At 36.6% G+C, this 19,855-nt stretch overlaps 1 protein-coding gene across 1 annotated transcript in view; it reads right to left on the minus strand.

Annotated features, from left to right (window-relative positions):
- The window catches only part of LOC309814604 (desmocollin-1-like), a gene marked incomplete at both ends in the record, with an annotated part of 42,774 nt that overhangs the window by 4,609 nt on the left and 18,310 nt on the right, over positions 1–19,855 (minus strand). The window contains 4 exon segments of the mRNA XM_082640603.1: positions 16,409–16,550; positions 16,553–16,634; positions 17,727–17,981; positions 18,706–18,827. Coding sequence (XP_082496729.1) covers positions 16,409–16,550; positions 16,553–16,634; positions 17,727–17,981; positions 18,706–18,827 — 601 coding nt within the window.

Genomic DNA, 19,855 nt, shown 5'->3' on the forward strand with positions numbered 1-19,855 from the left:
CCAAAAACACACCACCAGACGTGGACCTGCCCACCAGAAAGACAAGATCCAGCCTCATCCACCAGAACACAGGCACTAGTCCCCTCCACCAGGAAGCCTACACAACCCACTAAACCAACCTTAGCCACTGGGGACAGACACCAAAAACAACGGGAACTACAAACCTGCAGCCTGCAAAAAGGAGACCCCAAACACAGTAACATAAGCAAAATGAGAAGACAGAAAAACACACAGCAGGAGAAGGAGCAAGATAAAAACCCACCAGATCTAACAAATGAAGAGGTACTAGGCAGTCTACCTGAAAAAGAATTCAGAATAATGATAGTAAAGATGATCCAAGATTCTATTTCCCAGATCCAAAATCTTGGAAATAGAATAGACAAAATGCAAGAAACAGTTAACAAGGACCTAGAAGAACTAAAGATGAATCAAGCATCGATTAAAAACACAATACATGAAATAAAAAATACTCTAGATGGGATCAATAGCAGAATAACTGAGGCAGAAGAACGGATAAGTGAGGTGGAAGATAAAATAGTGGAAATAACTGCTGCAGAGCAAAATAAAGAAAAAAGAATGAAAAGAACAGAGGACAGTCTCAGAGACCTCTGGGACAACATTAAACGCACCAACATTCGAATTATAGGGGTTCCAGAAGAAGAAGAGAAAAAGAAAGGGACTGAGAAAATATTTGAAGAGATTATAGTTGAAAACTTCCCTAATATGGGGAAGGAAATAGTTAATCAAGTCCAGGAGGCACAGAGAGTCCCATACAGAATAAATCCAAGGAGAAATACGCCAAGACACATATTAATCAAACTGTCAAAAATTAAACACAAAGAAATCATATTAAAAGCAGCAAGGGAAAAACAACAAATAACACACAAGGGAATCCCCATCAGGATAACAGCTGATCTCTCAGCAGAAACTCTACAAGCCAGAAGGGAGTGGCAGGACATAATTAAAGTGATGAAGGAGAAAAACCTGCAACCAAGATTACTCTACCCAGCAAGGATCTCATTCAGATTTGATGGAGAAATTAAAACGTTTACAGACAAGCAAAAGCTGAGAGAGTTCAGCACCACCAAACCAGCTTTACAACAAATGCTAAAGGAACTTCTCTAGGCAACAAACACAACAGAAGGAAAAGACCTACAATAACGAACCCAAAACAATTAAGAAAATGGAAATAGGAACATACATATCGATAATTACCTTAAATGTAAATGGACTAAATGCTCCCACCAAAAGACACAGAGTGGCTGAATGGATACAAAAACAAGACCCATATATATGCTGTCTACAAGAGACCCACTTCAGACCTAGAGACACATACAGACTGAAAGTAAGGGGATGGAAAAAGATATTCCATGCAAATGGAAACCAAAAGAAAGCTGGAGTAGCAATTCTCATATCAGACAAAATAGACTTTAAAATAAAGACTACTAGAAGAGACAAAGAAGGACACTACATAACGATCAAGGGATCGATCCAAGAAGAAGATATAACAATTGTAAATATTTATGCACCAAACATAGGAGCACCTCAATACATAAGGCAAATACTAACAGCCATAAAAGGAGAAATCGACAGTAACACACTCATAGTAGGGGACTTTAACACCCCACTTTCACCAATGGACAGATCATCCAAAATGAAAATAAATAAGGAAACCCAAGCTTTAAATGATACATTAAACAAGATGGACTTAATTGATATTTATAGGACATTCCATCCAAAAACAACAGAATACACATTTTTCTCAAGTGCTCATGGAACATTCTCCAGGATAGATCATATCTGGGGTCACAAATCAAGCCTTGGTAAATTTAAGAAACTTGAAATTGTATCAAGTATCTTTTCTAACCACAATGCTATGAGACTAGATATCAATTACAGGAAAAGAGCTGTAAAAAATACAAACACATGGAGGCTAAACAATACACTACTTAATAACGAAGTGATCACTGAAGAAATCAGAAAGGAAATTAAAAAATACCTAGAAACAAATGACAATGGAGACACGACGACCCAAAACCTATGGGATGCAGCAAAAGCAGTTCTAAGAGGGAAGTTTATAGCAATACAATCCCACCTTAAGAAACAGGAAACATCTCAAATAAACAACCTAACCTTGCACCTAAAGCAATTAGAGAAAGAAGAACAAAAACATCCCAAAGTTAGCAGAAGGAAAGAAATCATAAAGATCAGATCAGAAATAAATGAAAAAGAAATGAAGGAAACGATAGCAAAGATCAATAAAACTAAAAGCTGGTTCTTTGAGAAGATAAACAAAATTGATAAACCATTAGCCAGACTCATCAAGAAAAAAAGGGAGAAGACTCAAATCAATAGAATTAGAAATGAAAAAGGAGAAGTAACAACTGACACTGCAGAAATACAAAAGATCATGAGAGATTACTACAAGCAACTCTATGCCAATAAAATGGACAACTGGAAGAAATGGACAAATTCTTAGAAATGCACAACCTGCCAAGATTGAATCAGGAAGAAATAGAAAATATGAACAGACCAATCACAAGCACTGAAATTGAAACTGTGATAAAAAATCTTCCAACAAACAAAAGCCCAGGACCAGATGGCATCACAGGCGAATTCTATCAAGCATTTAGAGAAGAGCTAACACCTACCCTTCTCAAACTCTTCCAAAATATAGTAGAGGGAGGAACACTCCCAAACTCATTCTACAAGGCCACCATCACCTTGATACCAAAACCAGACAAGGATGTCACAAAGAAAGAAAACTACAGGCCAATATCACTGATGAACATAGATGCAAAAATCCTCAACAAAATACTAGCAAACAGAATCCAACAGCACATTAAAAGGATCATACACCATGATCAAGTGGGGTTTATTCCAGGAATGCAAGGATTCTTCAATATACGCAAATCAATCAACGTGATACACCATATTAACAAATTGAAGTAGAGAAACCATATGATCATCTCAATAGATGCAGAGAAAGCTTTCGACAAAATTTATCCATTTATGATAAAAACCCTGCAGAAAGTAGGCATAGAGGGAACTTTCCTCAACATAATAAAGGCCATATATGACAAACCCACAGCCAGCATTGTCCTCAATGGTGAAAAACTGAAACCATTTCCACTAAGATCAGGAACAAGACAAGGTTGCCCACTCTCACCACTCTTATTCAACCTAGTTTTGGAAGTTTTAGCCACAGCAATCAGAGAAGAAAAGGAAATAAAAGGAATCCAAATTGGAAAAGAAGAAGTAAAGCTGTCACTGTTTGCAGATGACATGATACTATACATAGAGAATCCTAAAGATGCTACCAGAAAACTACTAGAGTTAATCAATGAATTTGGTAAAGTTGCAGGATACAAAATTAATGCACAGAAATCTCTGGCATTCCTATATACTAATGATGAAAAATCTGAAAGTGAAATCAAGGAAACACTCCCATTTACCATTGCAACAAAAAGAATAAAATATGTAGGAATAAACCTACCTAAGGAGACAAAAGACCTGTATGCAGAAAATTATAAGACACTGATGAAAGAAATTAAAGATGATACAAATAGATGGAGAAATGTACCATGTTCTTGGATTGGAAGAATCAACATTGTGAAAATGACTCTACTACCCAAAGTAATCTATAGATTCAATGCAATCCCTATCAAACTACCACTGGCATTTTTCACAGAACTAGAACAAAAAATTTCACAATTTGTATGGAAACACAAAAGACCCCGAATAGCCAAAGCAATCTTGAGAACGAAAAATGGAGCTGGAGGAATCAGGCTCCCTGACTTCAGACTATACTACAAAGCTACAGTAATCAAGACAGTATGGTACTGGCACAAAAACAGAAAGATAGATCAATGGAACAGGATAGAAAGCCCAGAGTTAAACCCACGGACATATGGTCACCTTATCTTTGATAAAGGAGGCAGGAATGTACAGTGGAGAAAGGACAGTCTCTTCAATAAGTGGTGCTGGGAAAACTGGATAGGGACATGTAAAAGTATGAGATTAGATCACTCCCTAACACCATACACAAAAATAAGCTCAAAATGGATTAAATACCTAAATGTAAGACCAGACACTATCAAACTCTTAGAGGAAAACATAGGCAGAACACTCTATGACATAAATCACAGCAAGATCCTTTTTGACCCACCTCCTAGAGAAATGGAAATAAAGACAAAAATAAACACATGGGACCTAATGAAACTTCAAAGCTTTTGCACAGCAAAGGAAACCATAAACAAGACCAAAAGACAACCCTCAGAATGGGAGAAAATATTTGCAAATGAAGCAACTGACAAAGGATTTATCTCCAAAATTTATAAGCAGCTCATGCAGCTCAATACCAAAAAAACAAACAACCCAATCCAAAAATGGGCAGAAGACCTAAATAGACATTTCTCCACAGAAGATATACAGACTGCCAACAAACACATGAAAGGATGCTCAACATCTTTACTAATTAGAGAAATGCAAATCAAAACTACAACGAGATATCATCTCACACCAGTCAGAATGGCCATCATCAAAAAATCTAGAAACAATAAATGCTGGAGAGGGTGTGGAAAAAAGGGAACACTCTTGCACTGCTGGTGGGAATGTGAATTGGTACAGCCGCTATGGAGAACGGTATGGAGGTTCCTTAAAAAACTACAAATAGAACTACCATATGACCCAGCAATCCCACTACTGGGCATATACCCTGAGAAAACCATAATTCAAAAAGAGACATGTACCAAAATGTTCATAGCAGCCCTATTTACAATAGCCCGGAGATGGAAACAACCTAAGTGTCCATCATCGGATGAATGGATAAAGTAGATGTGGCACATATATACAATGGAATATTTCTCAGCCATAAAAAGAAATGAAATTGAGCTATTTGTAATGAGGCGGATAGACCTAGAGTCTGTCATACAGAGTGAAGTAAGTCAGAAAGAGAAAGACAAATACTGTATGCTAACACATATCTATGGAATTTAAGAAAAAAAAATGTCATGAAGAACCTAGGGGTAAGACAGGAATAAAGACACAGAGCTACTAGAGAATGGACTTGAGGATATGGGGAGGGGGAAGGGTAAGCTGTGACAAAGTGAAAGAGCAGCATGGACATATATACACTACCAAACGTAAGGTAGATAGCTAGTGGGAAGCAGCCGCATAGCACAGGGAGATCCACTCGGTGCTTTGTGACCGCCTGGAGGGGTGGGATAGGGAGGGTGGGAGGGAGACGCAAAAGGGAGGGGATATGGAAACATATGTATATGTATAACTGATTAAATTTGTTATAAAGCAAAAAAAATAAAATAAAATAAAATAAAAAATAAAAAATAAAGAATGAAGCTATAATGACAAAAGTCCATGAGGTAAATGTAGAGAGAAATAGACTAATCTAAATAAACAAAAGGAAAAAGCAATCTAAAAGATAAAAAAAGAATGACACTATAGATCAGTGTTCATTGTAATGGAAATATGTTCATGGTACATTTTAAGAGCAAAAATCATCAGGTTTTAAAAGTGTATATAGTATGATTCCATTTTGTAAAAAATAATTATATCTCTATACATGCACATATATGTGTAGAGAAAGTCTGGAAGGATTTGAGCAAGTTTTAGAGGCAAACCTTTCTATTCTGTATAGATGGTTTTATAATGAACATGTATTACCTCTTAAATTAAAAATAACACTGAAACTCTTTTCTTTAAAAAGTGTTGTGATAAATACATCCATCTCATAAATGAAATGTTCTAGAAAAAAAACTTTAGACTTTGGACTAAAAGTCTTGTTTGGAGTTCATAGTACCATTCTTTATAGTTGAGTATCTATTTGAAAAATCCCATAATTAAAAGTAAAGTTAAAAAAAGAGAGGTTTGAATTTCGGTTTCATTTCTCTTTAGCTATGTGACCTTGATTGAGATAACTTTCTGCTCTGAGCCTCATTGTCCTTTCTGAGAGGCAGGATAGACTGTATTCTTTACTCACTGGTGACTTTGAGCGAATTACTTAAATGTTCTGTTGTTTAGTTTCTCTGTCTGGGGGAATGATGGTAATAATGGAGATGATGGTAATTATTGTACCTACCTCATAGAGTCATTGTATTAAATGCATTAAAATGTGTGCCTGGTATTTAAAAAAAAAAAATTTAGCAGGGTGAGTGTTCCTAATCTGATCTCAAACATAATGGACATGTATTAGTATATTTGTTAAAATGTGAGCTGGGCCTACCTCAGCCACATTCAACTGTGAGTGTGTAGCAGTTGGGAGGGTGGAGAGTTAGATTTAATCAGGGAGTCACTTTGACAAGGAAGCATCAGCTTCCTAATTTTTGTCAGTCCAACAGGTGTAAGGGATATTTTATGATTTTAAAATGCACTTCTCTGGTTTCTTAAAATATACTTTGTAGGCTTTGGGATTCCTTTATTGTAAAATGCCTGGTCATATCCTTTGCCCATTTTTTTCTATTGTGCTTCCTGTCATGTGTAAGAATTCTTTGCACATTCTAGATATTATTCCCTTGTCTGTTTTAGTCATAACTAATGTATTCTCCCAATCTATCACCTATTATCTTTAATCAGGTTTAAATAGAAAGTCTGAATTTTAATGTAATCAAATGTATCTTTTAAAATTTTCTTTATGGTATATGCTTTTTGGGTGTTTTTTAAAAAACTTTCTCCACTCCTGGGTCATATAGATGTTCATATAGATGTTCTATATTGTCTTCCATTAACTTATGTCTTTGTCACCACAGGAAGTTTATCCCATCTGGAGGCCACTCTGTACATGATGTTAAGTAGGGAATCAGTTCTGTTTTTCTCTAATAAAGAATCAGTTTTCCTAACAACACCACTAAATAATTTCTTCTTTTTTCAGTGGTGTGTGCCGTCCACACTTTTAACATATATTAAGTTCCTATTTCTGCACTGGTCTCTTTCTGAATTTTAAAACTCTTTAGCCTATTTGTCTGTTCTTGTGCAAAAACCATACTGGTCAGCCTTACCTTTAAATCCTCGCTCTATGAAAACCTAGCAGTCTGATCTTGTTTAAGTCAGCTAACCTCTCCCAGCCTCAGTTTTCTTACTGGTAAAAGGAATAATAAACACCTAAACTTGGAAGTATGTTATTAATATTTTCAATGAGATAACATTTGTGATAGTATCCTGTAATGCTTGCACATAGTAGGTGCTCAGTAAATGTCTTCAACAAGCGTTTACTGAGTTTCCTCCATGTTCCAGACACTGTTTTAAGCACAAAGATCCCTGCCCTCATGGAGCTTACACTCAAATGTGGGGAGGGGAGAGAAAACAATGAACATAATGAAGAAACAAATTATATTGTACACCAAATGGCAACATAATCCATTTTATATTGAAAATTCATGTAGTGTAAGTAGTTATAGTCTTTAACACCTGCAGGGTCCAGGAAAGTAATCAAAATAAATAAGTTAGGTTGGTTGAAAAGAGCAGCCCTTTTTATTATTCTGAAGATAAGAACACAAAAAATACACCTCTTTTCCTTCCTACATCTATCTTCAGAAAACAATAGTACAAGTGTCATGATAATTGGCAATTGACAGCCTTCTTATCTGAGACATAAATGGCAAGCCTCATAGGGCTCTGGCACTGGCAGAGACCCTGGGAAAGACACTTGTCACTTCCAAGCAATTGGTGGTCTTTTGGGAATATGGACTCCATGTTGCCAGACCTGCCAATTTTTCAAGCAAAGTCATAAATTTGCATTTGGAGTGAAATATCCTGATTTTTAATATAGCAGTTTATTCATATTTTTTTCAACTGTAAAAGCTTCTCCTCTCCTCCCCCCAAACCCCCCAAAATTTGCAGGCCACATACGGTTTAAGGAAGTAATCAGGTTTAAATCTCTGAAAAAAACTGAGGTTTTATTTATGTCACTTTTAAAATAAGCTTTTGCTCTGCAGTATTTTGTAAAACTTGGTATGTGAAAGAGTGTGAGCCACTCAAACTATTATATAGTCCACTAACTATTTTTTTTAATTGGAGTATAGCTGTTTTAGAATGTTGTGTTAGTTTCTGCTGTACAACGAAGTGAATCAGCTATATGTATACATATATCTCTTCCCTCTTAGACCTCCCTCCCACCCCCCATCCCACCCATCTATGTCATCACAAAGCACTGAGCTGAGCTCCCTGTGCTATACAGCAGGTTCCCACTGGCTATTTATTTTACACATGGTAGTGTATATATGTCAATCCTAATCTCCCAATTCATCCCACCCTCCCCTTCTACCCTCCTCCCTGTCCACATGTCTGTTCTCTATGTCTGCGTCTCTATTCCTGCCCTGCAAATCATTATATACTGAATAAATATTTTGCTAAGAATCTTACTGACCTGGGGCAGGAAACACTGGTTAAGAATAAGAAACAATATTCCTCCTGCATATTTGCCCCCAGATTACCTCCTATCATTATTAAACATCTTCCTTAGTTACAGTGCCCTGATTTTGTTCAGCTGATAAACCACATTTCTCACTCTCTATTGCAGCTAGGGATGGACAAGTGACTAAGTTCTCCCAAAGATATGTAGGCAGGAATTGTTGGAGGGAGCTTCTGGAAACGCTCCCTAAAAAGAAAGTCTTCCTCCTTCCTCTTTTTTTCCTGCCTCAGACTCAGATGTGATAGCTGGAGTTGCATGAGCCATCTTGTGATTTTGAAGCAATTTGTAATTTGCTTCACAAATCATCTTGTGATTTGTGAAGCAAAGGATGGTTGAGCAGAATAAGTGAAGGCTCCTGGGACATTGATGATATTAAGAAGCCCCTGTAAGTCCAAGACTCTGAACTTGTTTTACATTAGTGAAAACGAACTTTTGCCTATTTAAACCACTTTATAAGAAATTGATTCTTTACAAGAAATTGATTAAATTAAGAGATAATTAAGAGCTAGAGTGAACTGGTTGTAGTTCTATGTGGGATGTTGGATGGGGGAGGGCAGAGGGGGAAGAGTCAAGGGTGATGCCCAGGGTTCTGGCTTTGGCTACTGGGCGACAATGTGCCCTGAGCAGGCAGGATCAGGTGGTTTATGATGTCTAAATAAATAAATAAGCCACTTTATTTCTGTCACCAAGTAGTCTAATACAAGTCCTGAGATCTTTTTTTTTTTTTTTTTTTTTTGCGATATGCGGGCCTCTCACTGTTGTGGCCTCTCCCGTTGCGGAGCACAGGCTCCGGACGCGCAGGCTCAGCGGCCATGGCTCACGGGCCCAGCCGCTCCGCGGCATGTGGGATCTTCCCAGACCGGGGCACGAACCCGTGTCCCCTGCATCGGCAGGTGGACTCTCAACCACGGCGCCACCAGGGAAGCCCCTGAGATCATTTTTAAAATACCTTTTTATATAGCCTCTAATGTGGATGAGCAGAATTCCAACTAAGTTAATAGGCATGTGGAATCACCATTTGTCATACAGCAAAACAATAAAATTGTCTTCTTTGTCACCTGCTAAAACCTCCTCAACTTCCTGTGTTTGTTAAACTCACCTTTACTCATTTTGAAGTCTAGTTGAATTGGCATAAGAAATATTTTAGACTGTGATGTAATTTGTTGGATTAATTAATAGGAAAATAAATTGTATTTGCTTTTATTTACCTATATATTAATTAACTGAAAAATGTGATCATGCCTCAGGCTATTAGAATGCAACCAAACATTGAATCCCTCAGACTTAAGGGAACACATCCATTTGATCACACAATTTATAGGGACAGAGACTGAAGCAGTGGAAATAGTATGCTAAATCTTAAAAGGTGTGTTTTAAAATTAGGGAAGATGTTTTCATTGAAATTTCTAATTTAATGCATCAATTAAATACTAAATGCCATGTATATATACTATTGACACACACAAAATGAACAAACCAACAAAAACTCTTGTCAAGCACAGGTGTAAGGGAGAGCACAGTGATGACTGAAACATAATCGCTGCATTGAAGAACGTCAGTTTGGCTTATAAAACCAACAAATAAAATCCTTTTTATAGTTGAGGGGATTGAAGTAAATGAGCTTCAATGACTTGATAAAGATCATACAACAAGTTAATAGAAAAGTCCAGACTGTCTCACTCCTAGACCCATGCCTTCTGACAAAGTCAGGCTTTTGACTTCAGGGAGAACAGAAAAGAATATTTTCAGGTGAAGAAAAGGTACACCTTTTTGACTTCCATTAAATAATTAATACTTCATTTTGCCTTGAGACTGTTTAGAGAACACAGAACTATCTTCAAGAACAACCATTTTTGAAATCTTAGCCAAAAGAAAATGAGTTCCCAAGGCGGATTAAGTTGATTGAATCATGACTTAAGTAAAACAATTATTTCCATCCAGTCTCTGTTCTCTCCCTATATCAGATTAGACTAGCTACATTTAACAGAAAATCTAAAATTTCATTGCTTAAACACAGAAAGGTTTAGTCACTCAAGTGGACAGGTCCAGAGGCAGGAAGACCAGGGCAGGTTTGGAGGCTCCACAAAGTCACAAGGGATTTAGGCTCCTTCTATCTTGATGCTCCACCATTCTCAACAAATGGCTCATGGTTTCCAATCTGAAGCATCATAAGATGGCTGCTTGAGCACCAGCCATCACATCTGTGTTCTAGCAATCATGAAATTCAATTGAGGAATGCAAAAAACAAAATAAAACAAAACAAAAACAAACATAAAAACATCTTCCAGCTGAATCAGCTCCTTTAAAACACCTACTCAGAAATTTCATACACAGCAATCCACTTGCTTCTCGTTGACCAGAATCTAGGACACGTCACACTTAGTTCAAGGGATTGGGAAATAATGGTCTGTTAGTGAGGCCCATAGCCATTCTGAATGAAATCAAGGTCCATCTCTAAGAAATAGCTAGGTTAGGGGATAGTTGGTAAACAACCAGAAGTCTCTGTCACAACTGTCACAAAATATCAAGGGACATGTGTTTGTCAGTGGCAAGTGTCCCCTTGATATTTAACTTCAAATGTATTTAATATTAAAATATCAATACCAAATTCATATTTAATTTTAATAATTATTTGTTATCTATTTAATATTAATAACACATAAATATTAGATTAAGATAACTCTGAAAATTTGTCTTCATTTCCTTCTGCCTGATTTCCCAGTCTGAAATGAAAAGAAATAATCATGACAGAATATGGTTACTCAGTGAAACACAGCTGGTTCTGACAGCTTCCTAGCCACACCTATGATATTCAAAGTCAGCTACACCCAGAAAAATAAAAGCTTAAAAACGTACATGGTGATGAACTGGCTCAGTAAGAAAAGAATACGTCAAGTCATCTATTTGCCAAAATGATCCCAGGATACTGCGAGTGTGTTGCTTAAACTATCCAGGTTATTCAGGTTGGTTTTTAAACATAATTTAGTAAATTTGTTGGATAGACCCTGACCAAAAATAATGCCAAAATGTGATTTTTTTCCCTCAATTATGGGTTGGCAAAATATATTCACTAAGTAAAATGGCAGTGAGTATGCCATGTACCTAAATTTGGTTACCCTATGTGCCATTGTATGCCCTCCAATATATGCAATCATAAGGTACAAAGTATACAGAGAGTCAGTTACAGTTATTCAGGTACAGAAGAACACAGAGTAGGGTGGGAGATTCTGCTGTGTGGGTGAACAGAAGAGGCGTGGCCTTGAATTGGGGTCACCAGGTGAGCCGGGACAAATTTCCTTACCATTTGGCAGCCGTAGACCTGATGCCTGGGCCTACCAGTGTACTCACTCTAATTGGCTAATTGTGTTGTTCATCTATTAGTTTTTGCAGGTTCTAACCAAGGGATCATCTATATAGTGCTTGTCAAATTTCATGTACAAAGGGATCTCCTGGGAGAGCTTGTTGAAATGCAGATTCTGATTCAATAGGTCTGGGGTGGGACCTGAATCCACTTTCTTCACCTGCTGTCAGGTGTTATAAACAGCACTGAGTAGCAAAGACCTAGTACAGAGGTGAACTTGTACACTGGGAACACCTGCAAGGCCTCCCCCACAGACTTTTTCATTCAGTGGATCTGAGAAGAGACCCAAGAATTAGCCTTTCTGTCACATTCCCAGGTGATGCTGATGCTTCTGGTCCAGGAATCACACTTCAAGAACCACTGATTTAGAACTTCGTTATGGATCTCAAAGAGGTGGAAAATATGGTGGATGTAGAATAGTAAACTAGCTCTCTTATAGAATGCCTACAATGGGCAAAAGGTCTTTGTGAAGTTGGATTTTACATTTTATGTAAATGAACCATATAAATGTCATCCACTCTTAATTCCTAAGCTTTCTACATATTTTAAGAGAGACAAAGTCAAAATAAGAAAATTCTTTCATTTCCACTTTGGATTAGAGGGTTCCTTTTAGTTTTCCTTGAACTATACCTGGCAGAAAATAATTCTATGTGAATTTTTGGTATGAATTCTAGGTAAAAATTCAGGTATCTCAAAGGAAGCCTTGAAATTTCCTTTTAATAATAATTCCATGTTATAGCATTTAATGGTCCCTAAACATGGACAAATAAAAACACTCCACAATTACAGGTATTCATTGTTGTACTGTGACAACTAAATTTTTAAAAATTTGAAATCTTATGTATCCTCAGACCAAATACAGAGGAAGGTCATACTTATTTTTAATTGTTTTTTTCTCTAAAGTTAGTAAATAAACAACGTCTAACTCCATAGATTGATTTTATAAAGGGCATTTTATTCCTATCAATCAAAAAACTTTAAGTAAAGATTTTAAAATAACTTGATCTATCCACATGAAATGCATATTATAAATATACTTTGCACATAACATTTCTTACACAATTATTCTATCTATATATTTGAAAGTGGTTATTATTTTATTGGTAGTGGCAAGGATTTGAGATCAAGTGTGGTTTTTATTTTTTATGCAACACTATCCTTTCAAAGAGTTTTTAAAAACTATGCTCACTTAAATTTACTGGGCCCTACAAAGTATACAAGGATCTATCCATTCTTTTTTTTTTTTTAATTTTTATTGGCGTGTAGTCGCTTTATCCATTCTTAGTAGTGCTTTCTCATGCTATACGTAGTACTCTTTTCTTTAACCTAGTTATATAGAAAGACAAAGGCAGTTTCTGGTCAAATAAAATGTTCCTTAACATTTATTAGAAAAGTAGATAAAGGCAGCAGAAACATGTAACAATATACATAATTTGTTTCATTGCCCTAATCTAATTGAGGATTTTCAACTAGTACAGGACTTTTATAACTAACGCACACCAAAATGGAGCTAGCTTTTCCTCTATGATAATAAAAATCCTCAACTCTAGAATATCTATTGTGAACATTTCCCAAATAACGTAGCATATTCCATTTTCTATGAGTAAACATATGCATAGATATCAAATTTTACAAAATATTTTTAATAAACCTAGGAGGAATTAAAAGCTCAGCAAAGTTAAGGAAGTATTTAACAAAGCTCATTTATAACAATTATATCAATTTTCATCTGTCTTGGTGTTTCCATGGAATTTTTCACATGAAATAGTTTGAGATCTTGATCAAGATAAGAAAGTTTAATTATATATTTTCCCTAACTATAGATTTAATTCTTGAAAACAATTCAGAATGATTAACTTACTGACAATTAATTAACAGACAATTAACTTACATGAAATAATCCATCAAATACAATGTTCTGTTAACAAACTAAATTTGTAAACAGTTCAGCAGAGTTTCATAAATTTCATCAATCATACAATTAACATTTAATTTTGAGTGTAAATAAAGAATGACTTTGAACTTCCTAAATAAACCAAAAGGCATCATAGTTCCTCTGTGAGATAAATTTTAACATTTTTGTTGTTGGTTGTTTTTTTTTTTTTTTTTTGCGGTACACGGGGCTCTCACTGTTGTGGCCTCTCCCGTTGCGGAGCACAGGCTCCAGACGCGCAGGCTCAGCGGCCATGGCTCACGGGCCCAGCCGCTCCGCGGCATGTGGGATCTTCCCGGACCGGGGCATGAACCCGTGTCCCCTGCATTGGCAGGTAGACTCGCAACCACTGCGTCACCAGGGAAACCCTAAGTTTTAACATTTTGAAAACATTTTAAAATAGTCGAAACTTCTTTATACAAATTCATTTCCCACACTTTCTAATAATTTTTTTTTTTTTTTTTTTTTTTTTTTTTTTTTTTTTTGCAGTATGCGGGCCTCTTACTGCTGTGGCCTCTCTCGCTGCGGAGCACAGGCTCCGGACACGCAGGCTCAGCGGCCATGGCCCACGGGCCCAGCCGCTCCGCGGCACGTGGGATCTTCCCAGACCGGGGCACAAACCCGTGTCCCCTGCATCGGCAGGTGGACTCTCAACCACTGCGCCACCAGGGAAGCCCCTCTAATAATTTTGGTTGTAATTTTAGAGTGTCTTCTCTTGCTGATTGAGAAATCAGCCTTTGCCCTTTAATTGTATTTTATGTTCAGATACAAATTTTCTCTTTCATTCTTAAATTTAAGAAATATGAAGACATAAACAAACATGTAAGTTAATGTTCGACTAGTGAGTTTTAATTGCTTAGCAAACATACTGCATCTACATTCAAGAATATAACTTAACATGTTATTATTATATATTTCCAAAATTTTAATATTATATTTTAAAATTTCAAAACTGGTATCATTGTCAGAGTAACATGTACATCAAATAACAGATATCCAGAAATTGCATTACTCTCCAAAATTATTTTACTGACAATAGCTATAAAAATGGACACCTTTTAGGGCTTCCCTGGTGGTGCAGTGGTTGAGAGTCCGCCTGCCGATGCAGAGGACTTGGGTTCATGGCCCGGTCCGGGAAGATCCCGCATGCCTCGGAGCGGCTGGGCCCGTGAGCCATGGTCTCTGAGCCTGCGCGTCTGGAGCCTGTGCTCCGCAACGGGAGAGGCCACGACAGTGAGAGGCCCACGTATCGCAAAAAAAAAAAAAAAAAAGGACACCTTTTAAAATATAATCTTACTTATTAAAACTACTTTTTTTTCTGCTCTAATATCCAACTTCATATCAAGAAACACCTTTACTTAGAAACTGACTAAGAATAAGGAGACTAATCACAAAATTTAAGAAAATCAGATACTCATTTGTTTCAAAGGTTAACCAACTAATAGATAAAAAAAATTATTTTTGTCTGAACAAGAAATATCCTTGTGATATATACAGTTAATGTTTATAAATCTATAGAGTTTGGCATAAAACACTATTAAAATATTATTTAAATATATGGTTTCTTTCTAAATTAATAAAATATAATGTCCTATTAAAATGCTATATATTCAAAATAGTTTATTAACTCATGTTTTCATTTTTTTATCCACCACCATTCAAGTAATGTTTGGTAAGAATTGCATTAATAGATTTCAATTTTTTAACATATATATGCCAGACACTTTTTCTGATTTAACATTTTTTGAAAGTGATTACCAACGCAGCCTGAGTATTAAGTTCCGGGTTAGATAGTCATTCAATCTTTAGCATAATCAAAGGGCTAAGCACTGTGTATCAGGGTTGTAAGCCTAATGCCTGCTGGGCTAGTTCCCCAAATGCTTGAAGATGGTGGGCGTGTGTCACACTAGAGAGAGCATGTCCTTGCCAAGGTATTTATATTTTTAAAAAGTAATAATACATCATGGTGGGCAAACAAAACACATTTGTGGGTTTCAGTCAACCCATGGGCATCAAGGCTGCAATTCTTTCATGGAAATCCTCTCATGTGATCCTTCAAAAAAAATCTCAGAGGCTCAAATTGCTGTGAGCTTGCTCTGGTCCATGTCTTTCCAACAATTCTAGAACCTGTAGGAACGTGATGATGCATCCACATGGACAGAGATCTCAGGATCGAGCTGGGAGCACCTCCGGAGGGTGAAAAATATAGTGGGAGATGAACCTTATTCACCAGTTGGAGACTGTATCAAAGAATGTTTAAAAAATCCTTCAGCACAGAGCCATGCAGATAGAGGAAGCAATTCTCTTGCACCAAAGACAATATTTCTAAAAGCATAATTGTCCCCCAAACTGTGAAGAAAATATATAATTTTCATCTAAAATAAAAATGTACTTTTCACTAGCTCCCCCGTATACTCTTCCAGAGCATACCAAGTAACATAAGTTTTCAAATAGAAGGTGCAAGACAACACATAGTACAGTCCTAGAAAGGGCAATATGTAAATGCATATAAATGGAAATTAATAAATGAAACATTTATTTCTAGAGAACATGGAAGTTATCTCAGACAAGGAGAATTAGAGGGAGCTTCGTATTTATAGTATCCTTATATATATGACTGGAAGTTTACCTCCAATAAACAAACAATTTAGCAGATGCTGCTGTCATTTTACATTCAATAAACTCCTACATATGCATCGTAGATGTTACTCTATTAAAAGGCACATTTATTTCTTTACACACTAGGGTCCTAAATTTGGGTTCCAGATGATCTAGAAACTCAAGTCCCTCTTCTTCCGGCAGATCCCTGTAGCAGCCAACGGAGCCGGCCCAGACTCTTTTCCTTCGTAGTTATAGGAGTGAACGTAGTCTTCAGAATGTTTATGCTCCTCGTCTTTTCCACACAGATACACCTTCTGTTTTGAAAAGGCACATTTTATTATTTTTTAAAAAACACCTAAATGTATTAGCATAAAAATAATGTCTTTGATTTACCTATTACTGTTTAATTTTTAATCAGAGTGTGTCCTCTAATGGATCCCTACACATAAGAAATGCACATGAGGGCTTCCCTGGTGGCGCAGTGGTTGAGAGTCCGCCTGCCGATGCAGGGGACACGGGTTCGTGCCCCGGTCCGGGAAGATCCCACGTGCTGCGGAGCGGCTGGGCCCGTGAGCCATGGCCTCTGAGCCTGCACGTCTGGAGCCTGTGCTCCACAACGGGAGAGACCACAACAGTGAGAGGCCCGCGTACAGCAAAAAAAAAAAAAAGCACGTGATTGGTCTGTATTATATTCATTATTAAAGCAGAGCAAATATATAAATGCTCCTACTGAACACATTGACGAAAACAAAAGCTCCACATACATCACACAACTAGTTTACAATTTCCCATTTAAACATGAGATTGTATAACTGAAATGTATCTCTGCAACTTTTTCACATATTTGGGGGAAACCAAAATAAGCTATGATTCTTATGTTTATACACTATTATATACCTATAATAATATAATACATTAACTGGCTAATATTAATCTATGTTGATTGATCTGAGCATAAAACAAGGAGCTAAAACCCCACATAAAAACTTAACGATCTATCTGGTTGAGGGCGATAGTCAAGATTTTATAACCACATGGAGGATTCAACATACTAAAAATATTTATAATTTGTGATCTGCACAGTACTCCATAACAAATATTTCACTCTAGGTGATTTTCCTGGCAACTTTTAGGGAAGAAGCTATCAGTTTTTTTACACGTCCTAAAGTATAAAATGCCTACATATGCCACTCCTAGATCAAGTTTTGTAAACCTTATTTTAAAAATTGAACTTTACAAGATCATTTTTCTCTTTGGTTTTGGACCTAACACCCATCTATCTCTATGATAATTTAACATGAAAAGGTGATGAGCTCCAGATGTAGGAGGAGGAAAACTTTGGGGAAATCCTGATTTATAAGTAGTGTACTTTCATATAATATGAACTTGAAGACACTGGCACTTACTTCACCAAGCCGAGGTTGGGTGAAGCTGTGCCAGTCGTTGTATATGTATCTGCTGGTATTCGTCACTTCTTGTCTTACACCCTTGACAGATTCCAAGGTCTGATGTCTGCCTCCTTTGATGGGGTCCAAAGTGTAGCAGCCTTTGACCACCTCAAAACTTTGATGTGTTTTGACTCCCTGGCCACCAAGTGTGCTAACAGACATTCTTGTGTCACAGATGTTGGATTTCTGTGTGGGGAGTCTAATATTTGCTTCCTAAAATGAATAAATCAGATTGAAACTAACAATTTTCTTTCACTTATTTCCCACCATGGGCAAATCACTTAACTGCTGTGCCTCTCTGTTCCCCATGCATGAAATCAGGATAATAATAGTACCCGTATCATAGGTGTTATAAGTTAAATTGTATCCCCTCCCCCCAGCAAAATTCATATGTTAAAGTCCCAACCCTCAGTGCCTCAGAATGTGGTCTTATTTGAAGATAGGGTCGTTATAGATGTAATTAGTTAAATTAAGATAAGGTCATACTCAGTTAAGGTGGGTCCCTAATCCAAAAGGGAATAGTTGGACACAGACACACACACATACAGAATGCCATATGAAGACTTGATTTATGCTGTCACAAGCCAAGGAACTATCAGAAGCTAGGAGAGAAGACTGGAACAGAATCCTAGCACCTCCAGAGAGAGATGGTTCTGTGAATACCTTGATGTCTTAATTTCTAGCCTTCAGAATTGTGAGACAATAAGTTTCAACTGTTTAAGTTACTCAGTTTGCGGTGCTTTGTTATTGCAGCCCTAGGAAACTAATACAGTAGAATTATGAAGTTTAAGTGAATTAATACATGCAGGGCACTGGGAGCCCTGCTTGGCATAATAAGTGCTCAGTAAGCATTAGCTGTTATTATTATTACTATTTTACATAATAATCAACTGTCATCATTGAACCACCATACAAAGCAAAGTGAAATCTGATTTACCATCACTTCTTCTCTGGGTGCTTCAGTATTTGATACAATTAAGTTTTGCTTGGCTACATCCTCTGGAAAAAATTTCTTTACTGTACTCTTAGCAGTAACACAGATACATGTAAACAAAATACCTAAAAAATAAAAATATATAAGTAAAATAGCATTTTTTCATGCTGGTATATATTAATTCACTTGAATCATTTGATTTGTTTTAAAGTTTCTTCAGAGAACTTTAAAAAAATTGTTCCATAAATTGAGATCTCTTTGGATCATAAAATTTAAAACAGAATATTAACAAATGTATTAGTATACAGACCAGCTCTGTCTTAGTGAGGTTATGTTATTAGGCTAAATAAGATACAAATCAATAAAAAGGAAGAAAGATGAAGTGAACATAGTTTATTAATAGCTCTCTTCCCAGGTCCAGAATTAAATGCTTTCCTTATTTCCTCCACACTGAAATAGTAACTTCATTTGATTGGAATTTAAGCTAGTATTATTGGTATTTAAAATCCACAGAGAACAACTCAAAGATCTTAGAATCACAAAACAAAGAACATTAGGCATAAATCAAACAAGAAAGGCAATTATGTAAAATCAGTGCCTGGCTTTGAAAGTGTACATCAAGTGCTAAGAGGAATATCCAGTTTAACCTGAAACACAAATCAATGAACACAGACAAAGTAAAGACTATGGGAAAAGTTTGTAAATGCAAATAGGCTGTATGTAGTCAAATAGATTGTTAAAAAAAGAGAAAAGGGAGGAAGGAAGGGGAAAGGAGCAAACAAAGGAAAGAGGAGAGAGAGGAAGAGAGGGAGGGAGGAAGGAAGGAGGGAATCCTGGGTAATGATTTCCATCACTTTTGCACCTCCAAAAACCAGTTTGCAGAATGCAAAATCTTAGGATTCTTTGCATCCATTACTTTTCCTCAGTGGCTCACCATATGACCATTTCTCCCACGTTGGAGTCTTATTAAGATGTATGCTAAATCACTTCATTAATATACATTAATAATGAGCATAAACATCTAAGTAAATTTTGAAACTACTCTTTTCACTAACTCTTTCTGTGCATTCACTATATGAACCTGGCTGGTTGAGAGACTATAATATTTTGTACGGGAGAGAATCTTAACATTAATTTTATCCAATCTCTTCAC

This window comes from Mesoplodon mirus (assembly GCF_964341445.2).
Source record: "Mesoplodon mirus genome assembly, chromosome: 13".
Classification (NCBI taxonomy): domain Eukaryota; kingdom Metazoa; phylum Chordata; class Mammalia; order Artiodactyla; family Ziphiidae; genus Mesoplodon; species Mesoplodon mirus.